At 41.3% G+C, this 17,291-nt stretch overlaps 1 protein-coding gene across 1 annotated transcript; it reads right to left on the bottom strand.

Moving 5' to 3' along the window:
• Positions 1-220: 220 nt before the first annotated feature.
• On the bottom strand, positions 221-16,954 carry loxl1 (lysyl oxidase-like 1). Its single transcript, XM_086175026.1, has 7 exons — positions 15,696-16,954; positions 11,343-11,451; positions 10,182-10,319; positions 4,969-5,125; positions 4,773-4,868; positions 4,498-4,613; positions 221-1,466 (listed from the first exon to the last, which is right to left on the bottom strand). Exons 1-7 carry the CDS (start codon positions 16,810-16,812, stop codon positions 1,460-1,462), a joined length of 1,740 nt encoding a protein of 579 aa, XP_086031152.1. The 5' UTR covers positions 16,813-16,954; the 3' UTR covers positions 221-1,459.
• Positions 16,955-17,291: the final 337 nt, after the last annotated feature.

The raw sequence follows: 17,291 nt of genomic DNA on the forward strand, positions 1-17,291 counted from the left end.
TTTTTTTTTTTTTTACTAAGCAAGCTGCTTCAGTTTCCATGCCCTGCTATATCCAAAAATGCAAACACACCTGGTTACAGGAGCCGTTAAGTACAAACTCTCGGAGTTCAGCTGGCAGCCGGGTCAGATCGGGTTCAGATTAATACCACAAATGGACCGAACCGGACTAAACAAGGCAGGTGTGAAAATGCCCCTAAAGGAATCAACAGCTCACTCAGTTGGAGAGGTAGGTCAAGACAGCTGTCTGGCACTCTGCATTACAATACTATATGTAGCAGTAGAGGTTTTTTTTTTTTTTTTTTTTCGTCCAATAACAAATACTATTTGAATAAAGTGATGAATAATTTGAATCATTTAAAATAATATATTGAAATTCAGAGAATTTCACAAAGTACAGTAAAAGGCAAAACAGTTTAAAAAAAAAAAAAAAAAAGATCCATCATTTTAAGTCATGCATCAGTGGAATATTTGTATGTACATTCTTTTAAAGGTTTTGATGACATATGTGCCATCTGACCAGTGTTGGTGGTCGAGGAGGAGACCCTTAAACGATGTAAACATACCGCTTACGTACAGCAATCCCAGTTTGGTGGAAAGCAACTCTTTTGCTGGTTGAGATATTGAGTCTGTTTAACTAAGAAATTGCAATAAATGAAGGCGGGGTATCATGCGGATACGCGTGGATGCTCGGCACAAAGGACCGATGACGTCTGCCCGTGAGTTACCATAAAATTTGATGAGAAAACGAGCATCCGTCTGTTGTCCTCCTGGCTGTCAACGCAAAATTGAATAGGATCAAAGAATTACAGTATTCTGGCCTGACACACTGCGACAGTGAGAGAAAACATGAAAAAAGCAGAAAACAAACACATAGTACTGCAGTTTTCCCTAGCAACTTTGCACGTCTGTTTTTACCCCAACCAGGAATGCTTTGTCCCCTAATTTTATTTGTGGGTCGGAGCAGAAACCTCATGTCTGGAACCACTTATTTCAGCAGTGGTGTCATTTCACGCTTAATTCATAATTCAGCATAGACACTCTGCAGGGCCTGTGCACAGATATCTGGTGTGTGCAGATTTAGTGAGGGATATATCCTGCCATGAAACCAAAGTGGCGAGCTGCAAAAAAAAAAGCGAGATAGGCAAAGAAAATATTCTAAACTAGATTATAATGATCTGAACTGGCGGAATTTTAATGCAACAGCAATGTGTCTTGGTGGTGTATTTTACTTTAAATCCTCACATTTCTACCAGTGCCAGTGGGTTTTGCCATGGGTCCAGAACACTGAAACAGCATGTTGAAAAAAAGAAAAAACAACAACAAAAAACAAAACAAAACAAAAAAAAAAACAGAAAAGACAAACAACATCTACAGTGAGCCAACAACAAATGGATTCCATTCACATTTCAATGGAATAGCAATTAGGGTCACTCTAGCGTGGCAGCCTTCCAGTGCCTGATCAAGACCTGGAAAATAAACAGACAACAAATAACTCTTTTGTTGGAGTAACAATAATATTACGGACTCAGTGGAGGATACAATGCAATACAACAATACATGCATATCCAATATTTGAAGGGGACCTGCACATAATATCAGCTGATATGAATGCGTTAATTGTCTTGACACAATAAAATTCGAAAACATACAATGCAACATAATCCCAACATGGTATTTTCAGTTTCTGACCCAACATATTCTACATAAGAACATTGTATTATCACAGATTTATTCTTATCAAGTTGTCTGCTCGCTACTTTTACTTGTCCTCTTTGCTATACTTCATAGCATATAATGTTTGAATAGATAGATAGATAGATAGATAGATAGATAGATAGATAGATAGATAGATAGATAGATAGATAGATAGATAGATAGATAGATAGATAGATAGATAGGAGAAAGAGAGAGTTAGAGAGTTAAGTGAAAAATATTCATGTAGATTAATGATGCGTATTGCCGGTTCATATATATATATATATATATATATATATATATATATATATATGTATATATATATATACATATTGAACTATTGAACAGTATATAGAACAGTATTTAACAGTAAATGGGTGGGAGAGGTGTTTGTTCACCTACAGTACACTGCCAATGTGGCATTAAGCAAGGCGCAGAGCCCCTTCAGCGTTCACCGCTTTAAAGAGCAAGTTCAGTTGTGTGTGTGTGTGTGTGTGTGTGTGTGTGTGTGTGTGTGTGTGTGTGTGTGTACGTGTGCGTGTACGTGTGCGTGTATTTCAGACCTGTGTCTAATATTGACAACTGAGTGTTGAACCGGAATTTCCTTGAAAGGGATCAATAAAGTATGTAGCTGTAATTAAACTAATTTTAAATTAACCTTTTGTTTGGGAAAAAAAAAAAATGTGAACACAATAATAATTTGTTTTTACATAAGTCCTACTAATCCAAATGCTGAAGGAGAAAATTCGCATTACAAATTCTAACTCAGTTTTCAGAAGGTTAATAGATGTTTTGTGAATTTGTTGAATTGCTGATGTTGCTCATAGACCCATTTGAAGCATTTTCTGATCTAAAAAAATTTTGGAACTCAAGCAACAAAGGGCGTCTAACTCAGGTAATAACAATCAGCGACACAAAACAAAGAAAACACAATGGTTTGTTTTGTCGTTATGTTCTTGTATATAATGATCAAAAACACTTGTGTCATTTTGTCAAAACTCATTTGTGTCATTTGACCTTTTTACATTTTCAAAAAGCTTGTTCTCACTTTTATTGTTACAAGAAAATACACTTTTCAGGTATTGATCAATTGATGTGTTTTGCAAAGTAAATGCTGGACTGTCACTTTCTTCATATCAAATAAAGGGCTACTGGAAACCATCGGTTGAGCGTCCACACTGTGCTGCAATACTGCACGGAAGGTTGCGCTATGTTGTCAGTTGCTCTTCGGCCGTCAAAGCGATGCCTAGTTAGGTCAACTAATGTGGGATAACATTTATTTGCTAGCAGTGCTAATGAAAGCAGCTCATATCAGAGCCCTACACAAATGAATCCCATCATTACTATTTTGCTTCTGTGGATTTTTCCCACTACACACCCAAATGTTGCATTTAAAACAAGGAAGTGGAGAAGAAGTATGCCCAGTTTTTTTTTTTTTTTTTTTTTTTTCTAGATGAGTTTCCTCTGTACTTAATCATTTTGGCAGTTTATTGACACAGCACATTTTGAAGCTTGTTTAAGGTTTGAAAAGAAAAAAAATGTTGAGTTGTGACATTTAAACTTCTGGTCTCAATCTTAAATTGTATATAATACAGATTTATGGAGCCACTGGTAACATGATTTCATGTGAAGTTTGAAAGTATAAATGCACCAAACAACTGCCACACTGAACACTGAAATGGTTTGTGGCTTATATATAAAAATGCATTTGTGGCTTCAAATTTGTCAGCTGCGGGTGGGAAAATATAATCTGGGCAAAATCACCACTAACCCTCACCTCAAAGAATACCAAAAGAAAATAACAGAATAAAAAATATATAATAAAATAAACTATATATATTTATATATACCATTTGAGAGTGCAAGATTTTGATATTTTTCCATTATTTTAAATATGTATGATTCTGTGTTTGATTTTGATGCAATTAAAACAAAATGATATCATGTATGCAATATCATTATGTCATCTGTTATAACATATAACATATGTTATATTATCATTACGACATATTTCTGAAAAAATGAAAACAAGTTTTGACGAGATCAATCATTTCAAACATGTTTTATCTATAATTACATGCCAGGAAGGAACCAACACAAAAAAAAGAATAAATAAATAAATAAATGCATTTTATTTTTAGATAAAAACTTAATCAACGAGTTTGGGTGGTTGTTAAAAGCCATCAAATATTGGATAATTAGTGAAGAAAAGGTTCAGGGAATGTAATTTCTTTTCTGAAAATCTACCCATAATTTCCAGCTTTCATTAACTGCAGAAATGCTTTCGCAAGCATATTTTAAATGTATGTTTGAGACTGGCTGGAGAAATTGAATCTAATGATGCTTTGCTCATGCATATCTAACACACTTCCTAATAGAGCTATTGAAAAGTTCAACACCCCTGCATGTCCCTTTGAGAGAAAAAGGGAAAGTTTCAGAGCCCATTAATCTCTGAGAATGTGAAAATAATTTGTTAAATCATCAAATATTTCAGCCAGGAGCCCATTACATTCACTAAGTAATTCAATACATTTTAAGGCTATTCATAGAACTACTTTGGATTTTCATCCTATTATGTTGTCCGGGCCATCTAAGTCCTGAGGTAATGAACAATTACAATTACACAGCCTACATCGTATAAGCTCACAATATGCTCCATAAAATAACTCTCTAACTTGACAACATAAGAAAACTGACAAAGTAGAAGATGTTAATAGCAGCTACAATTGTCCGAGTGAATATTCTATAACCCTTGATAAAGGATGTGATAAAAATGCGCATTCTGTCTCCTCGGTTACTTACTGTACTATCTTGCAGTTGTTCGTTGTAACAAACCGTCCCGTGTAGTGAATGTTACATCTCACCACGTTGTTGGTGAAGTCCGATTCCTGTACCAGGAATTTGGGGTTGACCTGGAGCTGGAACATGATGACAACGGAGGTCACACAAGATCGGTAATGTGAAATAAAAGATGTGTCTCAGATGATTATTTTGTATTTTGCAAAAAAAAAACTTTTTGCAATCTTGATTCACCCTCCCTTGCATGCAAATGTCTAGAGTACCACTGGAACCTCTACCTTCAGTATGTAGTGCCCGGGCTGGATGTCTGTTATATCAATCCATTGGCAATCGATATCTGCATTATATGTGTCATAGCAGCCGGGGCTCAGACCCTGAAGACACAGACAAGTGGAGAGAGAAAGTTAAAGTTCAAGTTTTGCTGACAATGTCAAATAATGTTCTAATTTGTGCTATAAAATTAAGTTAAATTACTTGAGTGTGAGCTGTGCACGCATAGCGTTTCAGGTGTCCAAAGTCACAGGTCGTGTCCTCCAGACAGAAGCTGGCCTTGTGTCCTTCTGCAACTTTACGCCCGGTGCTGGCCTCCAGTAAATCATAATGGCTGAACTCATCCATGCTGTGATAATGCCTGTGAAAAAAGATACAAAATCAGTTGCTGTAAAACATTTTAGAATGTGTACATTTACATATAAATATCTCTCTATATATATAGATATTTATATTTATATATAATAATACATAGGATTTGTATAGCGCTTTTCATGGCACTCAAAGACACTTCACAAGTGAAAGACAGAATACACAGAACATACACACAATTATTGGGAAGAAGTATATATATATATATATATATATATATATATATATATATATATATATATATATATATATATATATACATATATATATATATACGTATCAAAGTCAAAGTCAGCTTTATTGTCTATTTCTCCACAGGTAACAGCCATATGGAGTAATCAAGAAGAATTTTCTCACAATCCCACGGTGACATAAAATGAACAAAATAATAATAATAGAGTGCAAAATAAACGGTAAAAATTGCACTATGAGGTATAAAGTATAAAGTGCACGCAGATACGAACTGCAGGTGAGGTGAAAACATGACAGACATTTGACAGCATGAAGTGTATAATTATGTGTAATTTTTATACATATATATATATTTTTCTAACTGTTTCAATTATTACTCCTGAATATAAAGTCTTCAGTCTTGCGAGAGATGTTGCTCTTTAATTCAGTCTCCATATTGCACGTACATTCTTGCTTGTTTTAATGTCATGCCTTTCCCCCTGTGCTCATCCGTCATCTCCACATCTGCAGGGTAACCAACACATGACCTAAAGCTTATGCTGGGTGGATCCAGGTGAGTGTAGGTTTCCCCCTTCGCCAACCTTAGCAAACGACCATCCTGTTCTTGGGCCAAGGACATTCCCGCTCACAGGAAATTCCAGGGTGATCTCATTGGAAATATGTGAAATAACCAGAATCCTTTTACCCTGCGAAACACTGTAGTAGCCTGTGTTGCGCTCGGGCTAAGCGGTAGCACCACAGGAACGATGCCACACAGAACGATATAACATTAAAAATTGAAATAGTTCGCATTCGGAGTCAGGGTCGGGCTGGTGTTGTTGTTGGCACTTTGCAGACGACTTTCTGCAGGTGAGGACCAGAGTAAAGGCTGTTGCAGGGCACGAAAGTATGCACACAGGGATCGAAACTACTAGCAACACAGATGCTTATCTGTTTAATAAACAGGAGATTAACTGTATGTTAGTACTGGCACTCTGTTAGTGTATAAATTTGTCTGCACTTGGTAGGATAATTCAAGATTTGAAGTCGAACAAATTCAAACGACGCCATCAAAAACCATCTATCGGCCAGAGTCTGGAGTCATGGTACATAACTAACAGTTAATTAAGAACATATTCAGCCCATTGCTCTCATTTGTGGATACTTATTGAAGCAATGTTGCGGTTGTAAATAAGAGAGTGACTAAAGGCTGGTGAGCTGTATTGAAGTAAGACATTAACATCCAATGTCAAACTAGTAATAATAACGCGGCATTAGGCATCGCAAAGTTGTGCGAAGGTACGTGTCCATCGGTACCAAAGTGTTTTCATCGTTTTATGAGCGTGTCAGCGGTTTTTGTGTGTTTGCACAGCTTTTGGCGCTCAGTGAGGCCGTGCATGGGCACTGACCGCCTGAACTCCACCAAAATTTGAAACAAGTGACTTTTAGTGTCCATTTGACATCATCTGCACTATTAACTTCTACATTGTTTGGATGTCTCCCAAATGTCAAAGTGACCCAGGATGCTTTTCAAGTTTTACAAGCAGGCTGTGCGCATAATTGCAGAATACACAAAAATGGACATTTGTTCGACAACGGTTTTACAAGTCGATGGGAAGTTGTCATCATTTAATGGATGACCTCATGCGCTCAGCAGTGACTGGGTAAAACATTTTGTTGTCATAGCTTTCATATGTTTTTATGGTCTATGTTGATGCTTGGCACTGAAAAAAACAACATGAATTTGAATAATTTCCAAATAATAATAATTCAAATGAGTTAAAAATATCTATAATAATCACCTCGTTTGCCAACAATCTATAGGAAAACTCAAACTCAAACTCAAACTCAACAAATGCTAAATATAAGCTTTAACGGATGTACGCGACGATTCAAATGTGGAGGATTCATGTGACAAAATAAACTGATTTCTTCTTTCTAATTCAGGTATATTTGATGATTCACCACCATATAAAAGAGACAAAGAACAGAAGATTTAAGCTAATTGTTGCTAACTGAATGCAGATATAATGAGGTGCATTGTTGTGTCCAACATGTTTCAAAGCTATACAGAGTTGTACAAAATATGTATATTTAATTTCAATCCACTATGCAGTAGTGGTGGAAAGTATTCATTTCCAGCATTCCTTCATACTTAAATTGCTCTTTTCAATATACTAAAGTGGTGTTGACTTAAGCTGTTGTAGCAGGTGAGGTAAGTGCTGGACCTCTTACAGTCAGTCTACATAAATATTGGCCTTTTGCCTTACTTCATGCCCCTTGTTTCAACATAGCAACAGCATTTACTGGAACAGTCATTAAAGATTGAAGGATGACTTGGAAAGAAAAGTGGTAACTTTCCACTGATGGAGTGAGTGACCATTCGCGGACTCGTCCTTTCCATCGCGGAGGCATCCAGTTGGCTTCCAGGTAGAAACCTGTCTGCTTCGGAGTCAAATGATCTTTACTTGTATGATGGGTTCCAACTACTTTCCTGTCTATGGTAACGCTGAATGCCAAATGATATCATACTTTTTAATGACACGGACCATGAACGCCTTGTGTAATATATGCGCATTAACAAGTAGGCATGTTCAGATCTACAATACGCCGTATGTATGTATGTTCGTATGCATGAGAGGAAATACAAAAATGTGTGGGGAGCGAGGAAAAAAAATACAAAATGGAATAAAGAATGCCTGTTTGGATTCCTGGATCCACTCGATGACTATGTCAACGACAGAGAATGCAGTGTTGGAAGGACACATAACAGATTTAACACGAATAGCTTGTAATCGTAATATACGAAACATTCAAATCCTGTTTCATCGTCATGAGTCATTTTCCACTTCTCCTGCCACAAAAAAAAAAAAAAAAAAAAAAGACTTTGAGGGTCTCTCACATTTCACATCAGGCCGTAAAAATGAGAAATGCAGTGGGCCTATTTGGAGGTAGCCTGCCATTTGTCTCCCATGAAGTGCAGCCGGGATTCAAAGACATATGTCCAGGCACCTGCACAAATAGAAGCCAAGATCTTTGACCGTCCAAGTCACGTGGCCTTGTAAAAACATGACGTAGAGACAGATTCGAATTGAGGATTATATATGGTATCCTTCATGTTGACTCCTACATAATCAATAAATGTAGTTGAGCCTTCTTTTTCTAAAACATACCTTTCGCATTAAGATGCGGTTTGTTGAAAAGAAGATCAAGAATGCTGACATTTTAATCCATGGAACAATATAGATCCTCCCTCTACCCCTCGTAGTCAGCTGGGAAAGAACGGGGTTTTACGTAAAGAAAAACAAACGTGCCGGTAGTAGGGCGGGAAAGCTTATTCGCCCGATGAAACTTCTATGAAGCCAAACATTGTACCCCAGTAACCCATATTCATGCCATCATACTTCAGCAGCTATGCGATCTCTTGTCATAGATTGACGGGGAAAATTGATTGATTTGTCATTCCATGTACATAGCCAGTGGAATGATTGCCTTGGCGTTCTGCCTTCTGGGAACCACTGTGTAAATGTAGACTGATGTCAGACAGTGACGGCACTGCCAATCTCAGAACCACCGGTCACATTCCTCTAAGATTAGAATAGTACAGCAGAACCGGGCGCCGGTGTCGGTGGGCGACATGGCCGAAGCCGCGATAAAAACCAGCCTACACGGAGGATAATGTCATAAAACAAACGGCGATAACCCTCAAAATCAGTCATCATCACCGGTCCTGTTGTTCTATTTCACACAGGTGTGGCCATGGAAGGGCTTCTATTAGTTTGCGTTCCCTTTAAACCAGCTCTCTGACATTTAGATTTATTTTCTGTGTCATCTTCCCCTGCATATACAGTAAAGGGCACCATGCCCCATTTAATGTCACCCATTGAATGATAGAAGAGCACAGCAGTGCGATCTTCAGGATTCAGTTTGTCCTGGTATGTACCAATAAACCTGCACGATATAAATGCTTGTGCCAGTGCCATACTTACTGGATGGGCTATCAAATCAACCCCCGCCCCCCGCCCCCGCTTGTTGTATAAACAGGCGAGTCTTAGCAAACGCACGAGTTAACGCAGGGTGTTCCTTTTGATAAGAGAAACACATTGAAATCAACATGGCAGGAAATATTCCCATAATGCAGTTTGTGTGTTCCAAACTGGGTAGACTGGGCCCCAGGGCTCTGTCTGATATCATTCACTTCCTGTTAGTTTTCCTCTTCTGGTTTCCTCTCGGATCCAGTGTGACAAAGTCCTGGTAATGAAAAAGTCTAGGGGGAATCATTCCATCCTGGTAAAACATCGCCATGCCACGGAATACATACATCCGGCCCTTAATTCTCTTCCATGTCTACAAAATCTGAAACAGATCTTTTAAGACTCGTATTTACAAAAGAAGACTGTCAGTTCTATGAGTGAATGTGAAGTCGTCCCTTTGACGATCTAGTGTTTTGCAGGTTTTCCCCCTGGTTGAGCGGATACGAATCATCAATCTAACGCGACTAATTCACCAGTCGACGGGACGATACGGCCGGGTTTCATTTGGAGTGAATGATATTCAAATCCGCCGATTTGTGACCAAAGACGCATCGGGTCGTTTACAGCAATCCGAACGCGTCTTGCAAGCAAAGCCGACAAGCAGAACTTCATGATATTTCAGTAAACCTTGGATCAGATGTTGTGAGTAAAGCAGCCGTACCTCTGACAATAACACCTGAGCGCATTTCTCGCTGTGTAACGCACGCCGGCCAGAATCTGATACATTCTTAAAATGTTTCCGAGCCAGTTCTCTCGTCACTTCAACTGATAGCGGCGCCAGAAATGCACGACTGGCTGATTAGGAGAAAAAAAAAAATCTGTTTTTTATTAACTACTTACTGATGACAGCTGTGCCACTCCCAGGTATGATGTGGCCTGTTAGGCATGAAGTCAGCAGTCCCCTTGTTCTTCACCCTCTGCGGGAAACGCAGTAGGACTCGAACGTCGTAGTCCTTGGTTTCAGAAGTGTATGCAGAGCTGGGTAGTAGACAAATAATTTAAAATGATAAAAAAAAAAAAAAAAACTCTGAAGGAAACTGTAAAAATGGTGGCGAAAAGAATGTCGTCGCGTCTATTTCTCATAACTTAGACATGAGGGAGGGGAAAAAAGTGCAGGATTGGAAAGGCTTGAAGGCAGGAGCATATCTCCTAAATAATTCATTTTACAGATTACAACTATCTCTCTGGTTTCAGCAAGGAGAGAGGGAGCACAGTATGATGTACACTCTGTTGCACGATTCGCTTTTGGTGTGAAAGAGGAGGCACAACCTCGAGCTCACAATACCGGTGAAGATCTGAGCCATTCATCTTGTGGCTGTTGTTGACACTGGAGTGTATGGCAAATTACAACAGCCCATCTGTCCGTGATTGCTGCAAACTCAGACAGGATATGAAAGGGCTTTGAGGGATGGCTGTGCTTGTGATGGCGAGAGGGCAAATAGAGCAGCCACGGGGACAGCACACTTCCATCATTTCAAAAGTGTCCTTAGTGCAGAGTCAGTCAAAGGCCCAGGCCTGGGGCTCAGAGCTTGCTATCTACCAACAAAGAGAAGTGAAACTAACAGCGGCCCGTATCCCCAAAGGTGACCAGGATTTAGTTCATGTTGGTGATTTTTTTTTTTTTTTCCTCATTATTTCTTCCATTTCATATTCCAAAAGTTTAAATCCCGAGGGCGGTGACAGAACCGAGGAACTTGTATTTGCTGGTTGTCCAAAGGTGAAGCGCCAAATGCAGCTTTCAGCCTATCGTGCAAAATAATATTTTGGATGATTCACCAATCTTATCATAAACAGCTGATTCATTCAAAACAGTACCGGGACATCTAAATACCGGGAATACCATATGGCTGCCAAAAGGTGCTACGCAAAATGTCGAGGCAAAGCCATTCATCATGGAAGAAATGATCTGTACAAAGAAAAATATCACTTGTGGTTTTAGAAGGTTCACAAATATATTAAGAGAACATCAAGCCGTCAAAAGTCATCTAGAATTCGATTTACCTCGATAAGCATTTCTCCTCGGCGGCACAGCGAAGGGAGTACATCTGAGCTCTCTGAACGTACGTGGAAGCCTGGACGTAATTCGGATCGGGAACCAGGTCGGGCAAACCTGAAAACGGCACCAGTGAAAATACACGGGCGTATGAAAATAAGAATGATAATAAATTCAGCGATTGTCATTCGTACCCCCGTGTTAAAATGCGCAAACGTGGTCGTACCATGCAATTATAATCTTCCCAGATATCCAATCTCACAAGTCTGCTCAAACTGTTAAAGAACATCAAACATCATAACATGTACTTCATAGAGATTGTTAGCTAGTTAAACCTGAAGTTATCCAAAGCAGAGATTTCAAAGAGGGCCGCTGTCGTCCCGAGGGGCGGGGTGGTGGTGGTGGTGGTGCGGCGGCGGCGGCGGCGGCGGCGGCGGTGGGTGTGGGGGTGTTCAGTGATTTGAACTGAAGTAATATTACACTCGGTATCAAAAGGATGCCGTGCAGAAATGCATAAATGTATGCGATTTGGTTGAAGATCTAGTTAAAAGATGGTCGATTTTGGGGTGTTTTACTGTTTTTCCTCACTTTCCCAGAGTGTTAAATTAATAAATGTCTCCAGACAGATCTTTTTCATGTTGCTAATTGGTTGAGTCTGAGGTTTTGTCAGTTACTGAAAGACTCTGGGATCATATTACTTTATCATCCCACAGGCATCAAGGACCGGGCAGAAGGCGGGGGCTTTGTCTAAGGCTTTGAAAACCCCCCGATCAGGAGGTTAATGATCGGGGGTCATATTTTGGTTCCTCTGAATTCCAATCCGTCTTGACAATAGCTGTGAAGGCTTTGCTTTCTTATCAATTTTTTACCGCTTTGTGTTTACGAAGGCGCCGGTGGAAAAAAAAAAAAAAAAAAAAAAAAAAGGGAGAGGCAGAAGTGACACGGTTCAGGATTAGGTCACGCCACTGAAAGCCATTGGCCACTAATTGCCGTGCATTCCAGATTATTATCACGGTTTTCTAATGAGAGTCTTTGCTCCGTAGGCCTCACAAGACTCGGGTGAGTTTGAGGTGGCAGAGCACGAGGTTTACATTTTGACATCTTGCGTGCACCCGGATAAATAATCAAATAAATAAAGTCACATATTAGCCCCTAAACTAAATGTAGCTTATAATTAGAAAATGTATTCAGATTGTGTGTTGCCTCCTTGCATAATGTGATATGATCATCCCTGACACGGATCTTAATGTGAACTTGTCACTTAGGGTTAACCTTCGCTGATGCGAATTCAGAGCGACTAGCGATACCTGCTGGGAATGAGGCTCAGCCTAGAGACGTTTTAAGCTATTATGCAGTTTACCTGGATAATTATTGCAAAACAGGCAGTCATTTTCCTAAAGTGATACTGCGAGAGAGCCCGGCAGACACACCGAGGGAGAACCCGCGTTCCAGGGAAAAACAACAGTAAGCTCCCACCACTGCTGTTTTTAAAGTGGGCTGCCGACCAAATCCGTCTGAAAACTGGAGGAACGAGTTAAAAAAAAGAACAGACCGGGCCAGACTTTTCATAGTTGATATCTGTCCCATTCCTTGTAAAGGCAATACCATGGAGGGTCTCTGGTGTAACTTATCTCCCTTGTCCGTTGCACTCGCAGAGGCTCACAGATACGAAATCGTACGCGCACAGAGGGTTCGATTGTTTAGCCGACGACTCGGGATTCAAAGTACTGCAGAAATGACACGTAAAGTGTAATTTTAGCGGGATATCCGTCATGAACGTTTACTGTAAAAATAAAGGGATATGACACATTAGGTCCTCGTCACTTAGAATTACATGTGTTTTGGTTTGTTTATGGAAACCACATAAGAGGCTGCCCACTTTATATTTACCCAGTGTTTAACATCCAGGTGAGTTTCCCCACCTCGACCGCACACGAGTCCAAATAGGGGCTCTCCGGCTTCTCGGGTGTTATGTAAACATCCCGTGTGAGCGCTCGCTCCGGGTCCGGCTTTGGGACGGGAAGACTCTTCCCGGGACGGACCCTCTAAACTCTGAGATCACCGTAAAACACGGAGGTTTTCCCAATGCGCTCTGATTTATTTTTTTTTCCCCTCTCCACCCAACGAGGACACGGTTCTCCGTACTCCTATCTTTAGAAACATAAGACCAGGTCTCGTTTCGTGGGATGAAGTGTTTCGAGAGGCCCGAGCCGATCAGCTCCCCACAGTATGCGACAAAGCTTCGCATTACGCTCTAAGTGGGACACAGACAAAGGAACTCAAAACTTGCCAGGCCTTTTATACCCTCTAATATCGCATGATAAAGGACTTGAGGAGTTGCTCTCTTCATTTCTCCCTTCAGACACCCCCGTGTAGAAATAAAGACCGGCGGCTCAGAATACTTGAAATGTCAATGTGAGGAAGCTAAATCAAAGAGCACATATCATTAAACATATAATCCTGCGTTTACTCGGTCCAACCAATGGCTTTTATGCAGTAATAAATCACTTTCAACATCTTATTTTCCCTGGACAGTAACTACAGATAAATGTCGGCAATACAGAGGCGCAATATGGAGTCTCCCAATGATGACGTCAAGGTAGAAAGAATAACTGAAACGAAGAAATTGTTGCTGCAACTTTGTTACGGTTATGGTCTCCGCATTCGTCCGCAAATGAGAAAGGACATTTCCGGAAAATAGACACCCGATGGGTTTTGAATCAAAATAGCAGTCCTTGAGTTTTAAAGGAAACTGCAGAAATAAATAATTTACATGTTTCTGTAGAAATCAACGACATGAATTTGTAATGGCTATGTGGCTCGTGGCACAGCGTATCTTTTTGAAAATAGTACAAATAATATCTTTTTAAATTAACCTTCAGTAAAACAGCAGCGAGGAGGTATTGGATGTTTCATTTTTCCTTCTCATTTTTTTTAAACATCTGAATAAGGGGTTCACGTCAGTACACTTCGTACCGCATAGTCTGCAAAGCTGGTTTCCCATGGATCTCACTGAGTGTTTTGAGGGCTAACGCCAAATTTCGGCATGCGGCTAAAGCGATAACTTCATATTTCTCAATGGGGGCCTGATTCCTTTAAGCGTAAATCATCGGCCAATATATCACCGATCTTGATTGAGATTCTTGAGCAATGATCACGATTATTACTTGCCAGATCTCAATTTTTTTTAGCTGAAATCAGAAACAAGTGCAATCAATGAATTCAATTATCCATTCATTCAGTGATGACGCCACACAGGGTGTTGGGGGAATGCAGGGCGGGAGGCGGGTTGACCACCTGTCAATCAAAGCGTCCGATGTAGCTTTCTGATATCCTAAACTGGCTAAAGGTATGTCACGCCGCCGCCGACTAAGATATCTGTAAACATGATGGTATTTTATGCTGCCGAACAGACACGCGGCAGTTTTAACAGATATGCAACTCCGAGCTGAACACAAGGTAGATGTATGCTGAAACCGCGGAATCTCATCAAAGATTTTCATCTTCAAACACAGTCTGCGGCAGTTAGAATATGACAAAATGTTTGAAAACGATCGAGGTTTTCCCCTCATCCCTCTTCACATGCATGATGAAAGGATATGAATTCCATGTCATCGGTTTCTTCAAACACATTGTCTGTTACATTACAGACGTTTTTCATTATAGGTCTTACCCTGCGCATTTTGACACTCCCCCTTCTCCCTCTTAGAACTCTAATTTCTTTGGTTTTTCTGTTTTTAAAGAAATGGATCTTATGTGTAACCGGGACTTTCCACACTCACCCTCCCCTTCATGGGAGTGGTGGAATACTGTAACCCCCTCCCATATTTACTCTCTCCTGTCCTCAGATCCAGGAGGCAGCCACTGCCCACCGACACCCCCCTTTCCCCAGACCCAAAGTGAGGTCACCATCACCATTACCAAACTCCAAATGCCTCATGAAGCGGCTCTGACTTTTTGCAGCACAGACCTCCTCACATGAAAACACTGTACTTCTTGTGACCGATATATATATATATAATTCAAATACTTTAATGACGCTTGGAGACGTTGGGTGTTTAACTCAGAACACCAGGCTTATTGATTTTTGAGCAATCACGAAAAGAAGATTGTTGAACCCGTATGTTTTTACGTCGGGACTCGTACGATCCACTCATACGATCCTCTGTTGACAGAGATACATTGGGTGACCGCGAGTAAAGTGTTGAGCCCTTTCACCGCAGTGTTTTTGAAGTGGTTTGGAATGGGTCTCCCGATGACTCTCCTCCCATCTTACTCACGCATGAGTCCTTCTGCCTGAAGTACATAGACAACATGTATATTTCACAATTTGGGGAATCGAAGCAAAAGCTATACTTTACCTCTATTTTCTGGTCGGTACACGCTCCCAACATTAATACTGGGGTTCTCGAGGGCAGAGTTTGGAGAATTTCTGTTTGGAAGAATGGGAGGAAGGAAAGGAGGCTGAGGTCTTCCAAATGGAGGAAACTGCTCATACTGTGGACTTCTTATTGGGGGTTGACCAGCTGGTCCTGTCCTGTCCACTACCGCCGAAGCGGCCTGGTTGGCATCGGGGACCGGGGCCGCCGAGTTGCCATTGAAGAGACTGTGGGTGTATCGGTGGTCCAAACCGTCTGCGAACGGCGGCTGGACGGCACGGGCAGGTACGGCAGGATTGGGCCCGTAGCTGTAAGAGTGGTAATAACGGTATGCATCTTCAGAAAAATCAGAGGGGGATCCAGGGAAGACAGGAGCCACACCACCACCACCACCACCACCACCACCACCACCATATACGCCTCCTGTATAAACCCGTCCAGTACCGTAGCCTCCACCGCCATATCTGGCACCGGGGACGGGTTGAAAGGGTGGCTCATAGCTCCTGACTGGCCCCTCTACAAAACTTGGGTCGTAAGGCACCGGCTGGAAGGGCGGCTGTTGCGGAACCGGATAAAGCGGGTAAGGTTGGACGTTGTAGGAAGATGAAGAGAACGACGATGAAGACGATGAGGACGAGGAAGAGCCAGTGGACGGTCTGAAACGCGTGGCGGTTGATCCTTGGAATTGACCGCCACCTGCCGTGCCGGCTGTTTGTCTCCAGTTATCAGGCACCTGCCCAAAACCGAAAGGATGCCGGGTCTGTCCACGGACGGTCTCGGAGGATCCTCTTGACGGCGCCTGTCTACGGACATTGCCTCCTTGGGGTCTACGAGAAGAACGTGGACGAGTATCTGCAACAACCACTCTTGGCCCGTTGTCCTGGGCAGCTGCCCCGGCAGGAACGTACTCGGCGCCACTGTTGAGCAGGCTAAATAAATGCCCGTTATTCTCCCACTGAATCACCTGCCTCCAAGGTGTTGCGGCGCTGTCCTGTCCCTCGGCCTGACTCTGGCTCTGCCTCAGTGTTTGTGCGACATGCTGGGATCGACCCAAACCCAGCAGGCTGAAAACCAAACATCCTGCAACAATCGGCGACATACTGCGTCCACAGATGCCAGCGCTCACCAAAAAGGCAAAAGAAAAAAAAAACAAAAACAAAAAAAAAATTCTTGCGGTCTACAACTGGAACTCAGACCACCTGAAGCTCTGTCAATAAAACATGTGTATCCACTTCCCACGGGCTTAGATTCGGTATGAGTTTTGAAACCGGTGCAAAAAGTAACCCTGTGGTTGAGTGCATCTGCAGGTCTTCTCCGAGAGCAATTGAGGAGGTTAAATGTGCATCAGAGCAATCACACGCTGGAAAACGCTCGCCGACGGTCGCTTCTACGTCGTTGGTCTCCTGGCTCGCCTTTCAGTAGACTGAGCATTGCTCCCTGCCTTCTGGAAAGACGTGCCTGTGCACTGCACAACTGCGAGTTTCTATTTGCCTGATTGCTTACAATGAGCTGTGAAAAAAATCTCAAACTTTTTCTTTTTTTTTTTCCCCCTTTTTTTTTTTTTTTAAAGCAGAGGTC

This window comes from Fistularia commersonii, chromosome 27 (genome assembly GCF_037954325.1).
Source record: "Fistularia commersonii isolate RoL2024-O1a breed Wild chromosome 27, RoL_Fcom_v1.0, whole genome shotgun sequence".
Lineage (NCBI taxonomy): Eukaryota > Metazoa > Chordata > Actinopteri > Syngnathiformes > Fistulariidae > Fistularia > Fistularia commersonii.

Bases quoted from the DNA above. Each gene is read 5' to 3' on its own strand.
- loxl1 (XM_086175026.1), bottom strand. From the start codon at position 16,812: ATGTCGCCGATTGTTGCAGGATGTTTGGTTTTCAGCCTGCTGGGTTTG. The intron at 10,320-11,342 runs GTAAATCGAATT...TCTACTACCCAG, and splicing joins GAGGAGAAATGCTTATCGAG to CTCTGCATACACTTCTGAAA. The intron at 4,614-4,772 runs GTAGAGGTTCCA...ATCATGTTCCAG, and splicing joins CCGGGCACTACATACTGAAG to CTCCAGGTCAACCCCAAATT.